The 19444-nt window shown below is 40.4% G+C and overlaps 1 protein-coding gene across 2 annotated transcripts in view; it reads left to right on the top strand.

Annotated features, from left to right (window-relative positions):
• LOC133468185 (MAM domain-containing glycosylphosphatidylinositol anchor protein 2-like) overlaps positions 1 to 19444 on the top strand; it is a 159267-nt gene that overhangs the window by 118291 nt on the left and 21532 nt on the right. For both annotated transcript variants that reach the window (XM_061753764.1, XM_061753763.1), the window contains exons 13-14: positions 7351 to 7528; positions 18372 to 18392. In XM_061753764.1, the coding sequence (XP_061609748.1) occupies positions 7351 to 7528; positions 18372 to 18392 (199 nt within the window). The remainder of the gene's footprint in view (positions 1 to 7350; positions 7529 to 18371; positions 18393 to 19444) is intronic.

Raw genomic sequence — 19444 nt, 5'->3', positions numbered from 1 at the left:
TAGCGCTGCAGTATTATACGCCGCAATGTCCACTTTGCTGAAACGCTCCGTATTGTTGTTGTCCTTAGTCTCTGCTTGCGTAAAGCTACTGAATGACAACAGCATGCTAATGTTACCAGACCTTGTCGCTGTGCCTTAGTTCCGGAAGGCTCCAGTATTATGCACCACCCTCCTTCTCCACCTTCAGAGTCAGAAAACTTTACTAATATTACAGTTTCCTGCAGTGTTTTGTTTTCTCACTGCCCTCGGTCTCTGCTCGCATAAATGACAAAATGACAAAAATAAGCGCACATACGAAAGTTAGCATATAATGTTTTCTGTGCCTCAGCTCTGCAGTATTGTGCCCCACAGTCTCTACTTTGCTGCCGTGCTCCATTTTCCTGTTGCCCTCAGGCTACCGTGAGGACAGTAGCTCTGGAACACTGTCATATGCACCGTAGTCTCCACTTTTTTTCTGCCCTGTTTTCTTGCTGTTCTCTCGTATTGAATTATGAAATGACAAAAATTAAAGACGATACCATTCCTCACTCTGTTTGAAGCTCATTCTGAGAAGGAAGAGGAGGAGAAGAAAGCTAACCGCAGTCTGATGGATGGGTCGCTTGCATTTTCCCCAATTTGGCAACTTTTCCTCTTCCTCCCGCTTGGTATTTGTAGTTTTTCCTTTCTAGCTAATGCGGGAGGCGGCACGCCAGCTTCGGTTAAAGCCGTATGCCTGCCGGCCGGATTAATAAGACAGATTTGCAGGTTACCACCAATGTGAGCCGACATCCAAGAGCCAGTTCAGATAAATTACCTTCCGCGGCCAAAAAATAATGGAGAAAAAAAAAAACGACGCGGTGTTGCATGTTTGCGGCAAACATTCCGAGTCCATGTTTGTGTCGTCACGCTTTTTGTTCCCCGTCAGCGCTCTCTCTCGGGAATTGCAAAGAAAATGATTTCACGCTTTCGCAAAGCCACTCACCACTGGTTTTGTCTGAGAAGTCGCCAGCCCCGACGCATCCGTAAGCCGGTTCCCCTCACAGCTGCTCACAGCCTTGTGCTAGCACGTGTGTTAATTCAGTAAATCTCATTAAAATTTCAATGTTTGTTTGTTTTTTTGCACTCAAAGAGAACATCGCTAGTCCATTTAGTTTAGCCCAGAATTGGTGTTTGGGGCGCATGAATTCATTTCTACCTTATTCCCTTTGTATGTCAGGAGAGTACACGGTGTGGCCATTATTTGCCTCTGCTAGGCAAAACCCCCTCCTCCTCTGCCCTGAGATAGGAGATTATTTGCTCTGTGCAAACCTTTTATGCATCAATTGAACAAAACAAAGCAGTTTTTTTAATGGATTTTATGGATACTGAGCAAGGATTTAATCTTGATGTTGTTTTTAAACTAATAATTGTGTCTTTGTGCTGACAGACACTGTTGTTGAGCCAAAATACCAAAGAAACCAGGTACTAGAAATAGTGCTAGTGCCTACCAGGTACTATGAGTACGACGACTACTTGGTTTGGAGTAACACAAATTTTAGTACCTGTTTTGCATGTCAACCACAGCAGATTTGTCATTCAAACATTTGAGAATACACTGCTCGAAATCACAAAAATAAACACACAAACTAGGGTTAGCTAAGCATATTGTTGTGCCTTAGCGCTGCAAATGTATACTCCACATTCTCCGCTTTGATTCAATGCTCCGTTTTGCTGCCCTCAGTGGCCTCTTGCGTTACATTACAAAACGACAAAGATAAACACACATGCTAATGTCAGCTTACCCTATTGGTGTGCCCTAGCCCTTGAATGCTTTAGTATTAAGCTCCACAGTCTCCTCTTTGCTGCAGTGCTGTTTTCCTAATGCCCTCAGTCTTTGCTCCCTGAAAATACAAATAATAATAATAATGACAAAAACATGCTGATTTGATCAAATCCTGTAGTTGTGGAACGCTCTAGTATTATGCTCCACAATTTCCGCTTCACTGCAACATTAAGCCGTTTTCTTGTGGCTTAATGGATGAAATACGAAAAATGACAACAACCTGCTAACATTGGACGTCGTTACGATGGTCGACGTAGCTAAGGTGATAGCTCATCTCTGTTGCGGTTTCCTTTTAAATGTTCAACCCATTTTCTTCAAACTTAAAATGTTTTCATATCAAAGCTTTTGAATCACATTTGATCCTGATAACTGAGGTCAAATTTACGGATAGCTTTGCGAGTACATAACAGCGCTGCAGGACAATAAGCTCCACAACACATTGATGACAGCACTTTCGAACACCGGCTCTCACAGAACTATCATTTTCTTGGCAAATTTGTAGCTAGTGAGTTGTAAGTTTTCCCCCCCCCCCCCCCCCCCCCCTTGTAATGGATTGTTTTGTTATGTCTTCTGTGGCCTTAGGAGAGAGACGCTGAGAAACAGTTTGGCTCAAGGCGGAAATGGAAGTCTGAAAGGCAAGCTCGGGAATAAATCACAAACACATACTGTATCAAGACACCTCTCAAACATTTGGCGCCTGCTCCTGTTCTAAAAATCTTCCCGGGAGCCAAAGATTCGTCCTACAAACAAACCTGGCAGGATCAGGCCACATCATTTGTCCCAAATTGATCTGTCAGCTCTATTTGTATACGTCGATCAATACCAGCAACACTAATTGCATGCCGGCAATCTACAGTAAACCAGTGGCTGCTGTATCATTACAATGCTTGCGTTTTCCCGCCGCCACATATTACTGCCATCAATCCTGCCGGTTTCCGCCATTAAAAAAGAAAGAAAAAAGTCTCATGCAGCCCTGCCACAATCGGATGATGTTAAATCAATAGGGCACGCTGCCAGGGAAAAATCGTCCAGAATAAACGTGAATAGGATATGAACGGAAGCCTTAATTGAGTGCGGGTGCCATGAATTTAGTCATCATTAATACATCAAAACAAAGGTGCAAAATCCATAAACCAATACATATAAAATGCAAAAGAAAAAAACTTGTGTTTTTTACGTAATCACCTGTTATGGTATTACGACTATTTGATTCAATGGGTGTTTGAAACCTAAATCCATCATTCTGGAAGCCAATAGTACTTCGCTGACCCGCAAGAACAATGAATAATATTTATTTGAAAAAGCAATAAAAGGTCATGAATAAAATAAAAGCTAGTAGTAGCTGTTGGACACATCGCTGTTATACAATTCCAGCTGTGTTCATTTAATGAACTGGGAAGTGCTGAAGCCATGTTGAACAAAGAATAGTAGATTATACGTTTTGGACAATATTCAAGAAAATCGCAAGAACAAACAAAGCAAGTACAAGCTGCGTATGGGATCACTGCTTAACAGCTTGATCAGCAATATTTGTATGGTTTGACTTGGCTTTGCGCTGCATAGTGGAAGAGTGTTTTCACATCTGCCTCACAGTTTTGAGGTTTGTGATTGGAATCTTGCCTTCAGCCTTCTTGTGTGAAGTTTGCATGTTCTCGCCGTGCTTGCGTGGACCCTAAATTGTTCATAGGTGTGAATGCGCCCTGTGATTGGCTGGTTACTATAGTCCACTGTGTACCCAGCCTCTCGCCAAACGTTTTCTGCCTTTTTGGAATGAGGGCCTGAAGTTGACCCACAAATTTGTCAGCTTCTGAGTTACTGACAGAGGCAAGACCGTGGCTTTGGGAAAGGGTATAGTGCGATGTTTTCCCAGCGAGACGAACTCAGAGCAGCCTGCGATCTCTTAGCCGCTCTGACTATCAACAAACCATCGAAATGGTATCATGAATCCAAGCGGCACGGAATGAGCATCTTCGCTAGAAAATCTGCGCCTGTCCTCAGGGACTGCGTGAGGCTGGAGAACGTCCCCAGGGAGCCACTGCTACTTCACAACAAAAAGGAATCTGTTGAGGTTGGTTGAGGCATCTGGTAAAGGCAGAAAAGCAGAGCTCAACTGGCCTCGGCTTCCCCTGAGAGTAGCTGGAATGCAGAAAAAAAAAGGACGCTGGGGTCACCTCACTCATGTCTGCCGGTGAACCATTCCGCGATAAATGGCCCAGAGATGTTTTGCTTGGCAAGCCAGTATTCCGACGGTTTAGCTTGGTTTTTGTTTGTAACTGTAACTGTAATTTGCCAGTGAGATCAACATGGAAGAGGAACACGATGATGGTTATAGAGGGCTAAAATACTGACATTTATACTCTGTCAGAGTTAAGAGTGTTACACAATGTTTGAGTTTCATTTTTTTGTACCCAAATCACATTTGTTTTGTTGCCCAGCAACAAACTGTGTGAATTATGCAATAAAAACACAATTTGTTATTGCTTTGGATTCACTTCATGATATATAAACTGCTGGAATTTGTGTTAGGACCCAGGTACTTTTTTTCACGTTGGAGTGATGCCATGTCAAACGAATTGAAGTTACGGCAAAAATCACACTGCTAGCCAAAGGCTGAGCTGCACTGCGTTTGTTTATGGAGTAGATATGTGGCTCGAGCTTGAGGCAGTTACACTTCCTCTCCCTTTTTTGTTTTGTTTTGTTATTTTTCCCTTAACCTGTTCAGCTGCAAGGCCATGCAGAATGGTGGATCTGTATGCCTTTTGTGCTGGAACAGTTTTCCTGTGCAACAGGGGAGTTTGAAATACCCCCTCTGCTTATTTTTTAATTATTCTGACGTTTATTAAAAATGCAGCCGGACAGCAAAGCCTTTTAGGGGACAGACAGAGCGGACAAGAGTTATAGGGGTACGAACCGCAGCAGAAGAATAGCTAATCAACATCTTTGATCACAAGTAACGTTACAACAGTCAAATCGCGTTCTTCTTTGTGGATCCCTTAATGAATATGTTCAGTGTGGGTACTGAAAAATCACAATACGAATACATGTACCATTATACTCCTACCATCAATTAATAGATTATTATTACAGTGGAGTTCCATTCCTGTGGTGGCAATGTAACCCGCTGTTTGGAACGCCACGTAGTACATCACTGACCCATGCTAACAAAGTAGTAAAGTCATAATTCCACTGTTGAATTCACACCTGTATAAGATACTTCTGAACTCAACACACGGGTGAAAAATAATTGTTAAAATCATTTTAGTAGCATTCCATGCTGAGCTTCAAACCCCGGACCACAGAACTGTGAGTCAGACGCGCGAACTACTAGTCCACTGCGCTGGTATTTACATTTTCTTATAATAATGTCCAGTTAAAAAGCTTGGATATGGTTACTTTCATTAAATGTCAGGACTTTTTGTCTGTTTTAACTTGGCGTACACAACAAGTGCGAGTTCTGTAATTCCCGGTGTCTATTTACTCTCAAAACTAGCTGTAATGAAAAGCTTACAATAGCGTAGTATTCTCCAGACTCTAAGTAATTACTTCATTCACAGTGTTCTCCCACACACACTCGCCGCTATTTCATTGGATTTGCTGCCGGGATTGAGAAGGGCATGCACGCATCGCTTCCATTTGGGATGCAGGAGTCGTCTCTCGTCTTTGTGCAGCGCTGCCTGCCCGGTTAAAACGATTCTCAAGGATAAAACGTACCTCGCTACCTCACGTAGCCCCCGCGGCCACTGCTACAGCAAACCATTGTTTGTGCTTCTGTGAACCTCAAAGGAGAAGCCGCAGCTTAGCCATCCGATGTACGGAATTCCATCAATTAGCTGTCCTTAGAGGTAGGGACTGTAGCCTTACCTTTGGAGGAAAGGGGGGTGCAATCAGGCTGATATGACTACATCCTTGGTGATTGGCTGAAAGCCGACTCTGAATCCAAAGGCTCGCAAGCTACTTTGAAAGGAAATGTGCCTAATGAGCAGCGTGCTGTCAACAGCTCACAGAGAAAATTGTTTTAGTTGTGTAGCATTTAATTTTGGCGCGTCCCTCCAAATGCATAGAGACGAGGTTAATTGGCAGATAAGAGGGAACATCCTGCCTAGGATTTTGAAAGGGATGCATATTTGCTCGGCTTAAATGTAAATACGGCAGGGGAAAATGTCCTTTGTAATGTTCATCCAATAAAGATGAATGCAAATACCACTCTACAGCCTTAATCTTACTTTACATTCTAAGTTGTGAAAAATGGGATATTAAAAGCACAATTTGGAGAGTTGAACGAGCTTCTAGTTTCATAGTAATTCAAATCGGTAGGAGTCAGCGAATTAGCAGGAAGCTGGTGTCTAACAAATTTGAAGGTTAGGCTATGCATGTTTCAAGCCTTCTTTCTACATTCAGTAGCTACTGTACATCTAAAATAAATTATTCATATTGCATACAAAATAAAATGCAGGAGGATTGGGACACTTCCTTGCAGGACTCCACGTGTCATCATTTTACTTTTTTTTACAAAAACTGATGAGACCTCGCAATTCAAATTGCTGAATACAGTTCATTTATCCTTCCATTTGATATACCTGTTCAGGACCAACATGTGCTAGAGGCTATCCCAGCTCACTACACCTTGGACTGGTTGCCAGTCAATCACAAGGCACATATAGCAATAGACAAACCATACACACTCAACATTCACACCGTCACTGAGTGGGAATTGAACCCAGGCGGCCGACACGGAAGTCAAGCGAGTGAACGTTATACAGTGACTCACTTCAGGATACTGAATGCATTTCACATATCTGCTGTATGTCTAATCAAAAATAAATAATTTGTATTTAATGTACAATGGGGGGAGTTACTATTTGGTCTCCTGCTGAATTTATGTTTGGTCACTCACAAAGAAAAGCCTCTATTTTTATTATAATAATAGACAGCATATCAATATTTGACACATCTCAGCCACATGTGCTACAGAGCTGTTCTCAATCAACCAAAGGCCAGTGCTCCAGATCTCAATTTATATGTATATATTTAATTTAGGCATCAATTTTTCACCTTCCAATCACCATGTATAACTTTTACATTTAATGTTGGGTTTTTTTTACGCATTTTGTATCATATTCTATCTAATACCATAGTGTTTCCCAACCGCTGTGCTGTGACACATCATCATCAGGTATGCTGCAGGAAATTACCCAATTTCACTTAATTGGTCCCAAAATTACTGTTTATCTATAATAATTAGTATTTTTTATTGCATCTTGTATGTCATCTTTGAGTTCACAACTAAATATGCCCAGTAAATGTGTGAGTATATTTAGACAAGATCATTATTTCAGTACATACAGTACATACGTTTTGTGGCATTTTTGTTTGGTGGTGTGCTGTGAAAGTTTTCTAATGTAAAATATATGCCTTGGGTCAATAAAGGTCTTTGTAAGTGATATTACCCCACTGTAAAACAAAATACAGGGGGTTTGGAACACTTCCCTGCAGGACTCCACATTTATTTTATTTTTTCATTTTCGCCATTTTGCTTGTCATCGCCACAGATGGGACAACAGCGATGGTGGGAGCAGGAGATTCCCATGGATGGGCCGATCAACAAAGGAGAGCTCATGACCCACAACCTGACCGAGCTCATCAAACCAGAGTCCTATGAGGTGCGTCTTACCCCCATCACTCGTTTCGGCGAGGGCGACTCCACCGTGCGGATTGTCACCTACAGCGGTAAGTACTGTACTGTTTAATCAACGGACTTGCCCGTCTCGACTTGGGACTTGACTCGGGATTTAAGGGCAAAGACTTGAGACTTAGCTTGTGACTTGCAAAGCAATGACTTGGTCCCACCTCTGCCAAATATAGCTCGACTGTAATGAGAATCGATGTTAAAGACTAATAGACTAATATCATCTTAAATACTACAGAAGGAACTCTTTTACAACACGCGCTACATTTTAAACCCCCACTTCAGTCACCAAATTATTTAATTTTTTAGCTACTGCTTGAGGAAATACGGTAATCAGGGTTGGAAGAATCAAACCGCTGCTCCTGTTACCCTTTAGCAAAGTCACTAACACGGCGTTAGATGAGATCAGTTTTCCCGACATATTATTCAGTGAATCATCAAAAGTTCACCCTGGCATGAGGCATCGGCGCGCTCATGACATCAAGGATGCGCCAGATTATGTATGATATGCAAGAGAGGGCCGGGAAAAAGTGAACTCATTAAAATAATTAGAATTGCATCCAACACCGTCAGTCATCGGGAGACAGCTGGAAATCAGCTTGCTTTGCTCCTTTGCCCGTATGAGCCAAATGAATGTTGATCAAGCGACTCATCGGCTCCTTCCACTGTGACCTTTATTGCCTGAGTCAGGTCTGCCTTCTTTGCACGAGAGCTCGGAAGCACTTGAAACACACTGCATGAGTCAAACGTTTAGCTCGGGTCATAGGAGCAAACAGACTTAAGTGACTTAAGTTCCCCGTCACTCAACTTTAAATAAATGACATTTTTGGGAGGTTCTGTGGTGAACTGGAACCTAAATTTAGTAGGATTTGGGGCAAAAAGTTTGTTCGTCTTCCCACGTCATGTTTTTTGAAGTACTTTCTTATGTGTTTAATGAATCTGTAGATTATACGACTGAAATTATTAAACTTTTCTACCATATTCAGATGTATTGAGATGCGCCTGTACATACTGTAGCTGTGGATAAGTTGGTAGTAAGGCTAGTAGTTAGCCACCTAGCATTGTGACGTAAGGTTGCGAGTCAACCCAATCCATGTAATTCCATACAACTAGCACTCGCGCACATAGCCACTCACTTCCTGGTTTTCCACCAATCACCAGCCACGGTACGTTCAGGGACCTCCGTGATTTACATTCTCCGAGAGCGGCCTACTTGCTCATCTGGTAACTCACTATTTGACGAGTCATCATAAAACATCGATGATACCTACAGAGCAAATTCTGTTGTTGTTTTTCATTACCAACCACAGAATAGCCTTTGGACAGCAGACGTACGTAATAAAATTTGGTTTGAATTCTGATCTGCCCATGAGCCAACCACCATGTTGTACTTTGTTCCACCTGCGGGTATAAACAGGGGCAAGGACTCTCTAACATCCCTACACAGAATCAAAGCTTGCAAACAGAAGCTGGACATCTAGGACGACACTCTGGGCTGGAGATCCAGAAGGGCCTGTGAACAGATGCTTAGGTGCTCGTGTTGCAAATTTTGCCGAAAGAAAGTTGACAGTTTTCCATTTATGGAGGGTTGCTGAACTCTTGAATTATTTCATCTTTCTACCGGGTAAAGCGAGGTACACACATTCCGATTATTGGATGCCTGTGAAATACTGATACTGGGCAATTTCCTGTGGTGCAGGCTGTGTTAAGAGTAATTTTTCAGCCCCAATCTGCTCGCAAAACAGTCTGAACCGACAATCGTAAATGTTACACCTGTTGAATTTTTATAAGCGCAAAACTGAAGCGAATCCCATTGCCAAATCTTTCAACTGACGACTCTTTACCATCTTTGGCTCATATATGGTGGGATACAATCAGGCACAATTTGACCATTTTCCCTCCTTCGCGATCAAAGTCAGCCAAGGGCCGATTATTGGATGTCTCTGAAAGATTACCCTGAGTGATTACCATGTGGTGGGGGCTGTGTTGTTTTTTTTTTTCTGGGCTGACAATCGTTAATGTTGAACCTCCATTCATCCATTTTCTTTCCGGCTTATTCATGAGGGTCACAGATAAGCTGGAGCCTATCCGTGAGCTCGGATAATTTAATTTAATTTGGGCAAGAGGCGGGCTAGACCCTGGACTGGTTACCAGCCAAGCGCAGGGCCCATGTAGACAGACAACCATTCACACGCCTACACCTAAGAACAATTTAGACTTCGATGAACCTAACATTGCATGTTTTTGGAACATGGAAGGAAGCCAGAGTACCCAAAGAAAACCCTACACAGGAAGGCCGTAGCTCGGATTCCCCCAAGCTCAGAACAGTGGGGCAAATGTGCTATCCACTCATCCATTGTGCCGCGAATTTTGAACATGTTCGATATTTTAAAATGGCATATTATTGTGACTGGTCAACACAGAGTGTGGCCAAGCCCTGGATTCCACGATCGCGATGTGAAATGGAATGATAGCTAATTCGGACGCTCCCTGAAGTGTGTACGCGATTAAAGGAGCAACTGGTTATGTGGAGGATTTGTGTAACGTGTCTCACAAGCCATTTGCCACAATAAAAATGATACTGTGGTTTTTCAGCATAGTGCATTTACCAGATAAGTCTTGGTACGACGAGACACTATTATGTGTGTAGTGTGCTGTTTTGGTTATCTCGAGTGCACCACAGAGGATGGGTGAGACAGAGCACACATACCGAGGTTTGTTGAAAATCGGTACTTGTGTACCCCGCTTTCCGAGTCGTCGTCGTTGGCTGAACTGAACAAGATTGTACGCAATCAAAGAAGAATGAAGACAATTGAGGCTAAGTAGGACGGAGCAGAAGGGGAGATAGCCCGGATAGGAAGAAACAAAGATTTCTTTTTTAATTTATAAAGGGAAGAAGAGGAAGAAGAAGAAGAAGAAGAAGGAGGAGGAGGAGGAGGAGCCTTCCCCTCATGTGCGAATCTCCTGCCTGACGAGAGACCGGACTAATTATCACTCTAGGGCTGCTTCTGCTCTCCCACGCACGGTGTAGCGTCACGGGCTAATGTAGATCTGAAATGAATGCACCCTGCTCGCTCAACTCCCCTCGCAAGACGTGCTGACTGACACAGAGAAAACGGTCCGGGATCTTCTGCATATTGACACTCTCGTTAACACATTTTGTATTTTTATTATCGTCACTACTTTAAGGAAAAGCACAGCTGTAGTTAAAGATGGTGTTTGTATTCTGTTGGAAAAGCCCGGGTTAATGTGATCTCCATATCTATGATACATGCATGCCGTCTTTATAGGCCGCCATTAAATATACATTGAGGTTTCCTTTTTTAGAATTCACTTTGCAGAAAAGGAACTAATATTTACATTTGGTAGATTCGCAAAAAGATCTCTGAGCAATGCGGTGCAGTTTTGAACCACTGCAGCCAATAAAAACATTGCGATAAATCTGACTATACATACAGTACACCCAAAAACAAACTCCACAGAGAGCTTTTCAATAACAATAGCCCCTGAACTCAAGTTAATATGTTGTAATGAGAAAATTGTGGGCCTGTTTTGCATTGCACAAGGCTGTTTACCTCTTTTTCAGTAATAGAAGAATTATAAAATCTTTAAGCAACATTTTATCAAGAATAGAGGTGCCTCGAAGGTGCATGGATTTAACTATTGAAGGTCATTGTGTGAAGGGCAGTGTCTATGAACTGCAATAGTTACACTTTGTTTCTAAAAGTGGGTGGGTGGGGGCTATTTATTTGTCTTTGCACAGCCGCTATTTGAGGAAATTCTATATTCAGGTCAAATCCCAAGTTCTTCAATGAGCTGACCGTTCAATGTCTGAGGGTCTACTCTATGCGTCCAACACAATGAAATCAAATATGTAAGTTCAGTAGAAAGGCCAGATTGTTCGTATGTTAGCTAGCACACGCGCGCAAAGAAAACCTTCTTATTAGGAGTGAAATGGTATGCCAAGAATCATGGTTTGGTATGTACTTTGGTTTGAACGTCACAGTTCGATTACAAAAACACATGAAATGGCATCTAAATCGAATCATTCATTTTCTATAATGGATCGCAAGAGAGTTGGAACCTATCCCAGTTGACTTTGGGCAAAAGGTGTGTTAGACCCAGGACTAGTAGCCAACCATTCCCAAGGCAAACAAGCATTCACGCTCACATTCACATCCATGGAAAATGTCGAGTCTTCAACGCTAATAAGCACGTTTTGGCAGTTTGGGAGGAAGCGTGTACCAACGCAAACACCGAGAGAACTTGCAAACGCCACACAGGAAGTCTGGAGCTGAGATTGGAACACTCGATCTCCAAACTGTGAGGCGAATGTGCTAACAACTGGTACACCATGCCGCGCATATATTAATATATATTCCATATTTTCGTGCTGCTGCTCTCAACTGATTTTCTCATGCTGTTGGGTTTTTTTATGCTGGTTTTCCTTCCATCTTCACAAAATGTCGTGTGTGTTTATTTCCGGAAAGGTTATCACCTAATGACCATAACTCCATGGTATACAAGACTTTGGAGGGTTGTGTCGATTCTTTTAGTAAATGCCACAGTGAAGTTTTAGTACCGTGACTCTTAGACTTCAAATAGATCATTAAGGCTTTTTTTTTTTTTTTTTTTTTTTTTTTGAGCTGGCAAGAAAGGGAAAGTAGTTACGGCGTCCCCAGCTGGAGCGTTGATGGATGCCTGTGTCAACCGCCGCACAATGACTAACTCAGCACCTGCTCAGACTACATCCTGGAAGGAGGAGTGCGTATTTAAGCCGTTTGTTTACACTGGGACGGCTGCAGCGCAACGCTATGCAGCAAAGCATATTGCTCATATCCTCAAGATAAGAAATACTGCAAAGAAATGTATGCCTCCAACGTCGCAAATCATCTTACCTTGTGAGAACTCGTCTAGCAACAGTCTGGATCTGCACGTGTTTTGTCTCCTCTTTCGCTTTTTGGTGCTTTTTTTTTTTTTTTTTTTAATACACAAGAAATGAAGATGAGTGGACTCGTGTTGAAAACAAGAAAAATCACTATACGCATTATCAAACATACATAGACTCTTTTATTGTATTTATGTGTTAGGAATAGCCAGGGACAGACTTACCATTCGATAAACAGAAGCAATTGCCTGGAGCCCTGGATTTCCAGGGGCCCTAAACGTCTCATAAAAACTAATTAATAAGGTTTTCTTCGATTCAATCATTTTCTAATGCTCCCCCCTCACTTCTCATGCAATGGACTGTTCCATCTTTTTACTACACATGTGCAGACTTGATTCAGAAAGACTATAGCAAAGCTGTTGTGAAGAAAGTGAAGTGTTGTTACACCAGTAGAGTGGAGAAGGCACAAAGTGAGGAAAATTGATGAAAAAAATTAAAACTAACAGTTTTCATAAAAATACCTAAGTTTTCAACCTTCACGATGACATCGAATGCGCATAACTGACAAAAACAACAGCTAGATGCTTTTGCCAGTGGCAGTAGCAGAGCTGTCAGTATCAACCAAGGACGATGCAGTTTAAATGAAGTGGAGAGTGGTATTGTCAAGAATACTTACTGAGCATTAAAGCGGTCGAAATGGTAAACTATATTAAATGTTGAAAAATCCATCCATCCATTTTCAACAGCGCTTATCCTGGTTAGGGTCGCGGGACGCTGGAGCCTATCCCAGCTGACTTTGGGCGAAAGGCGGACTACACCCTGAACTGGTCGCCAGTCAGTCGCAGGGCACATCTAGACACGGACAACCATTCGCACTCACATTCACCACGCTGCCTGCACCAAAGTCAGGCGAGTGTACCACTACACCATCAGTGACCATGTTGAAAAATGTTCCTATTAATTAAAGTAAAAGCATTGAGATGATCAAAACAATCACCAAGAAGGAGTTTAATGACTTTATCATAAAAGACTTTGTGTTGAGGTGAACATAAAAGGTTTTTGTCAGTACAGTATACAGCTGTGGAGGACCCCATAACTGGGTTTGCCTTGGGCACACAAATGACTGAATAGCAGTAATTAACTCGTTTTTACAATTGTCTGGCAATTAAGAATGTCAATAATTTGATTTGTCACATTTTACCTTCACCATTAAAGGTAGAACAGATTTACTAATAGCAAAAACATTTGCTTTGTCGCATTTCGTCTTTTGTCATCATTCTTTAGTAAATTGTTAAATATACTGAAATGATGAGGACAAAATGCATTAGTATGTGAGCCCTTCTTTTTATGACAATTAAGATTGTCAAATAAATTGCCGCATTTTGCTTGCATTTTCCATCATTAGAGTTAAGATTGACCGCTTTGTTTTTACTTTTAACAATGTTTGACTTCTTCCTACACTCGTTTGACTTGGAACATTTAAAATGCTTCTTAATGACCTGTACAGCTAATAAAAGGTTCGTGTCAGCGAAGGACATCAATCCTTTTTCCGTTTGAAATTATTATTTCCCGTCGTGTCAACGTTCCCGCGATCATAAAACACTGGTAAAGGCATATTAATTACACACAGTCACCAACCAATCATCAGAAATGATTTTTTTGTTAAGGTCAGTGCAATGATTCATTTTCAGCGGGCAAACACTTGAGCGCACACAGCAGTAAATTAAACACACACACACAAAACACCCCCACACACCTCCTGCGTCCTGCTGATTCAGTGCTGAACACCATGCAGCACTGTGTTATGTCTTTATGAGTGGACGTGTGCATTCTTTGGATGAGTTTATTATCAGAAAGTGTGTTCAGTCACTGTTTAATGGAGTCGCATTGAAAGATGATTGTTAAAAATGCTTTCTAACAAGCTTTTCCATGGAGTGCTAGCTCTTTATCAGCAAAAAAAAAACACACACATTCAATATGTTAAAAGCACATTGGATGACCATTGTGTGCTCAGACTGTATGAATTATTGTCTGAATTTTGTTCTGGGGTAATTTATCTGGCCCAAAATAAGGTTTTAGTTCTTTGGAAAGGTCCACAAACATTTGGGTTCGGGTCTCAAGAACGGATCTGAGTAAAACCTTTGAGTCCAAGGAAGTACAAGTCCCAAGAACCTGAAACTCCTGGAAGTGTGATTTCATTCACTTACATTCATTATTAAAAGAAAATAATAAAGAAAAAAAATACTCAAGTAAAGTACAGATGCCTGAAAAATCTACTTAAGTACAGTAATGAAGTACAGAGATGCTTTGAGATATGCGTGACCTGACTTATGAGTTTTTCTAGATACGAGCTGTTGTTTGGACGATTTTTTTTTTTTGCTTTGATTTGCAAACAAAAATTAGAGATACGAGTGCTGTATGGGCACTTAACTCCCTTCACAACAAGCAGCAGAAAGCGGCAAATAGTGAAAAAAATATTTTTTAAAAAAAGGCTTCGAGATGAATTTTGTCAAACTAACCTTATAACACATTTCAGGTTATGTAACAATAAACACAGCCATGTATTTATTTACCCTCTGCGAAAAACAATATTATTGCAGTTACTGAGTCACAGTAGTTGTGAAAGTCTTTATTTGTCTGCACGACTGTATTATACTGCCCCCAATGGCCAAGTAAGACACACCAAGTTGCAATGAATTTATCATGATGTGCAAACTGTTTAATTCTTCACATTCTATTTAATTATGCTATTACTATGTGGTTTCGTATATATGTGGTTTTGTAAAGTACAACATTATAGAGTGCTATGAACTTATTAAAAACAATTCCAAACATCATTTTTTGGGGGGCTGGAACAGATTAATGGCATTTCCATTCATTTCAATGGGGAAAGATGATTTGTATTTGCACTTGATTTTCCACCGCTGGTTCAGTCAAACGAGACGCTTTTTTGGCATCACTTTTTTTGTATTGTGTTGCCTCAGCGTACGAAAGCGCCGTGGAACGTTCGCGTTGGCGAGCATCTCCATTTCATCATCAGTCATCGCGTGAGGCTCTTAGTCCTCCATTTTAAACAACTTATCGTGTGAAATAGTTGCATCAACAGTCGCGGTGTATTCCTGCCCGTTTGTTTTCATTTATCCGATATAGTTCCCCGCGTTAAATCCTATTTGTGGGTGTGTGAGTGTGTGCAAAGGTAGCCTCTGGGCTCCCTCGGCTTGATTTCCTCAGTGGAAGAAGACTCATTGCTTGAGCAGACAAATTCATGCGACCATACCAAATAGCGAGCGAGCTGCAGGTAGCAACAACATGAAGGAAGTAAATAATAATAGGTGACAACAAAAATGATCTATGAGCGCTGTCGTGAAAGAGAGACGGGAAAGAAGGCCCCAGGCTGCGAGTGTTCATTTAATTAATTAATTTCTTTTTTTTTTGCTGCACCAACCACCTCCTCACACAAATGCACACGCATACACGCCCGCACACTTGCTATGCTGCAGTGCTATTCATTCCGCACAGTCCACTGTGGTTTGGATTGGCAGCATAAAAGATTATTAAAGCGTTAATACACCGAGCACACACCCACAGTTGCGGCATAGACACGCTCACTGGACACTTCATTAGTTACAGTGCGCCTGCGCAGTGAACAAAGTCGAGCGCAAGAGCCTTTCTCGCCTTGGGTGTGTTTTTCAAATGAAATCAAACTTACAATGATTTAAAAATTCAATGAATATGTATATGGTATGCAATCGTTTAAAAATAGATTCAGATTTCATTTCGTACATCATTTTACAGATTACATTTTTGGATTAAAATACAAGAAATGTGTTGTGCAGTTTTTGTCCATACAATATGTTCAATTTAATCGGTCTGACCCTGAAGTCACATAGCATTTTTAACTGTGTTTTTACATACATGTTTCTTTTACATAATTTTTTTTAAATGCAAAAAAAATGTGTTACTAAATTGTTGTCAATATTTTGTATTTATTTAAAATTCAGCCACCTGACTATTTTTAAACCTATTTTGTTTATGGTTTTAAAACAATGTATTTTTGAATAAATGAATACAACATTTTTATATTTGTATTTAAAATAATAAATGAGAATACATGTTTTTGTTAAATTATTTAGAATTTATTTTACATTTAACAATCTGACCCTGCATACATGTCACAAAAAAGTTTTTCCAATTTGATTTGATTTTAAAACAATAAAATGCCCCCCCCCCCCCAAAAAAAATGTAAGTAATAAAATGTGTTCCAAATGTCAACCAAATACGGCTATAGACCAAACTATGATAGGGACATCCCTACCATTCATAAACAAAATAAGCCATTTGATAGCATATAAAGAACATCAATAACTCCTTTGTTCAAGGGAGGTAATAAACAGCCACTTAGTTTGACATTTTATTACTGTAGTGTAGCATTAATATCCATTTTTGTACACAGTCTTGGATGCCGTTACATTGTGCAGGTGTACCTAATGTGTGGCCAATGGTTGTAAATTGTCAAGTCATTTGTGTTTTCCCCCCAAAATATCCACGTTTCCATAAATCCATGCAACAATGAGCAGCCCGAAGCTCCGCACATCCACTCTGTGTCTCTACAGACTAAGGGACAACTTTACCTTTGTCGGGATGATTTGTTATTACTGGCTTTAATTGTTTGCATTATAATCAATCCCCACCCCTCCCTCCTTTCCCTTCATGACTGGGGAGCGTCCATAAATCATGCGGCTACATAGTTTTGTGCTTGAGCTGCTGCATCACATCTATTCGGCCGGTCAGCCATCGATCATTGGAAAATGCTCATGAATCTTCCTGGCAGGTTAAATGCTGTTTACTCTGCTCGGAAAACACTTTATTATTATTATTTTTTTTAAAGTGCAGAAAAACTGGCTGGCTGCAGTAGCCTCCACCTTTGTGACGGTGTCTCTACAATGCCCAGCAATGTTGTTTACCGCGGAGTCCGGAACTAAGCAAGAAAAAGTGAGGGATTTAATGTGATTAGCGGACGCGTTCATTTTGATGTTTTAGTGGCTGTATGAAATGGGCTTAGTGCTCCAAATGGGAGTCACCTTGTATAGGAGAATGGGCAATGCCACTAAAAGCATTTCTGAGAAAGAACAATCCTATTAAAGTGGTCAGACTCATACAATCATTTTTCCCATTGGAAATAACAGTAGTACCTTGACTGATAAATGCCCCAACTTCCATGTTTTTCAAGTTAGGAGTCGTCACATGGTCGTCGTTTTGCTTTGTGCGGTGAGACACGAGCGGGTTTCAGATATTCCGCCGTACGTAGCTCTATGAGAGTGAAGTGGAAAAATGGAGCACTTTGTGAATACTAGCTTCAAATGCATTGTACTTGCAGGAAGGAAGGGGTTAAATACTGTGGAAATTATTTTAGTTTATGATTTTATTTCAATCAAATGTTTTTTCATTTTTTAAATTGTAAACATTGCGATAATAATTAAATAAGGTTTTGTATACAGTAAATTAAAGTAAATAAAATGCAATTGATTAATTGAATGAAATATAATACAATGAAATGAGTTACATTTAATCAAATTAAAAGGCAACACCAAATTAAAAAATTAAATAAATGAATAATCAAATTGAATACATGATAATAATTATGGTTTAAATTTGTTTTACTTTATTTAATTTACTTACTTAAAAAATGTGTTTAGAATTCAATCTAAATTTACTTTTAAATTATTTAATTTTATGTAATGTATTTAATGTGACTTCATTTAATTGTAGTAAACATTATTGTTTAATAATTTTGTTTATAATATTTTTAATGTTGCTTTATTTAATTTTATTAAATTTAACTTTCATTTTATTATATTTCATTCAACAAATATTTTATACTTCAATTGAATGGATACGAAAGGATGTTAAATAAGATTTGTAGTTTGTTTTGAGCGGCACAAGAGTGTCAATACATTAGAAACAGCTTTCCTAATTTTTGCTTTTCTCTTCCACAGCTCCCATCAACCCTCACCTAAGTAAGTGTGAAGCCTCGCACATTATCACTTGTACAAAGTAATCATGCCCCTGAAACATTCTCCGCCAAGCATATGTGACTGGAATCAATTATTTCACACAGTGATGGATGGCCGATGTAGACAGTGTCACGCAATTTGCATGTGCAAGTGTTTACTCCCACTAATGGCGTTCTTCATTGTTGCTCTCAACTTTACAAAATCACACACTTTGACTGATTGAGAGATTGGCGCTGCACCGTACTGCTGGGAATATTTACTCACGTTTCTATGGGCATTTTTTTTTAAAATGATGGATGCACACAAGAAACAACAAACACGATATTCGCCGACATCATAATAGGAATCCCTGAAGTCGTCCCCGTGTATTCATTTCCCACTCGGTGACGGTGTGAATGCGAGTGTGAATGGTTGTCTAGCTCGATATGCTTCCTGTTTGACGTGACACAGAAATCTGCCATTGCATGCGCGCAACACTTCTAGCTCTCCCGCGCAATTTTTTTTCATGTAGCGTTGTACAGGTGAGGCAAGGCGACCTCCACCAAATATTTGCAGCTTGGAACCACAAACTGTCACTCAGGTCAAAGGTTTTGAACATGAATAGATTGTTGCTTTTAAAATATTTGGGGACCATTTCTTTGGCAATGTTCGGTGCAATTGTGCGATTCAGAGTTTTTTAACAAATAAGGAAGGATAGGTTCCCCCCAAAAAATTTCCAAGAATTGGCAAATTTGCGAATACGCTAGGGACCAGTGCATATACTTTTTGTGACATTTTTGTTCGGTAGTGTACCATGAGATTTTAATAGGGTAAAATCTTGTTTACTCATTTTTTTGTTTTCGAGAAACAAGAAAAAAATGCAACAAATTCAACAAGGTAGAGGAGTCCAATTGCCACGATTCAGCCTTTCCGGATTAGCATGACCTGGACATGACATGACAATCTACACACGTATAAAGAAAAAACATAATTTTTAGCAAACACTGTATTTTTTAATTGACATCGTGACGGTAAGTTAAACATGAAATGGGCAATAACAGGTATGCAGTTAGCCT

Source organism: Phyllopteryx taeniolatus, chromosome 18, assembly GCF_024500385.1.
Source record: "Phyllopteryx taeniolatus isolate TA_2022b chromosome 18, UOR_Ptae_1.2, whole genome shotgun sequence".
NCBI lineage: Eukaryota > Metazoa > Chordata > Actinopteri > Syngnathiformes > Syngnathidae > Phyllopteryx > Phyllopteryx taeniolatus.
The sequence above is the reverse complement of the archived record's forward strand: the minus strand, read 5'-3'. Positions and strand labels throughout refer to the sequence as shown.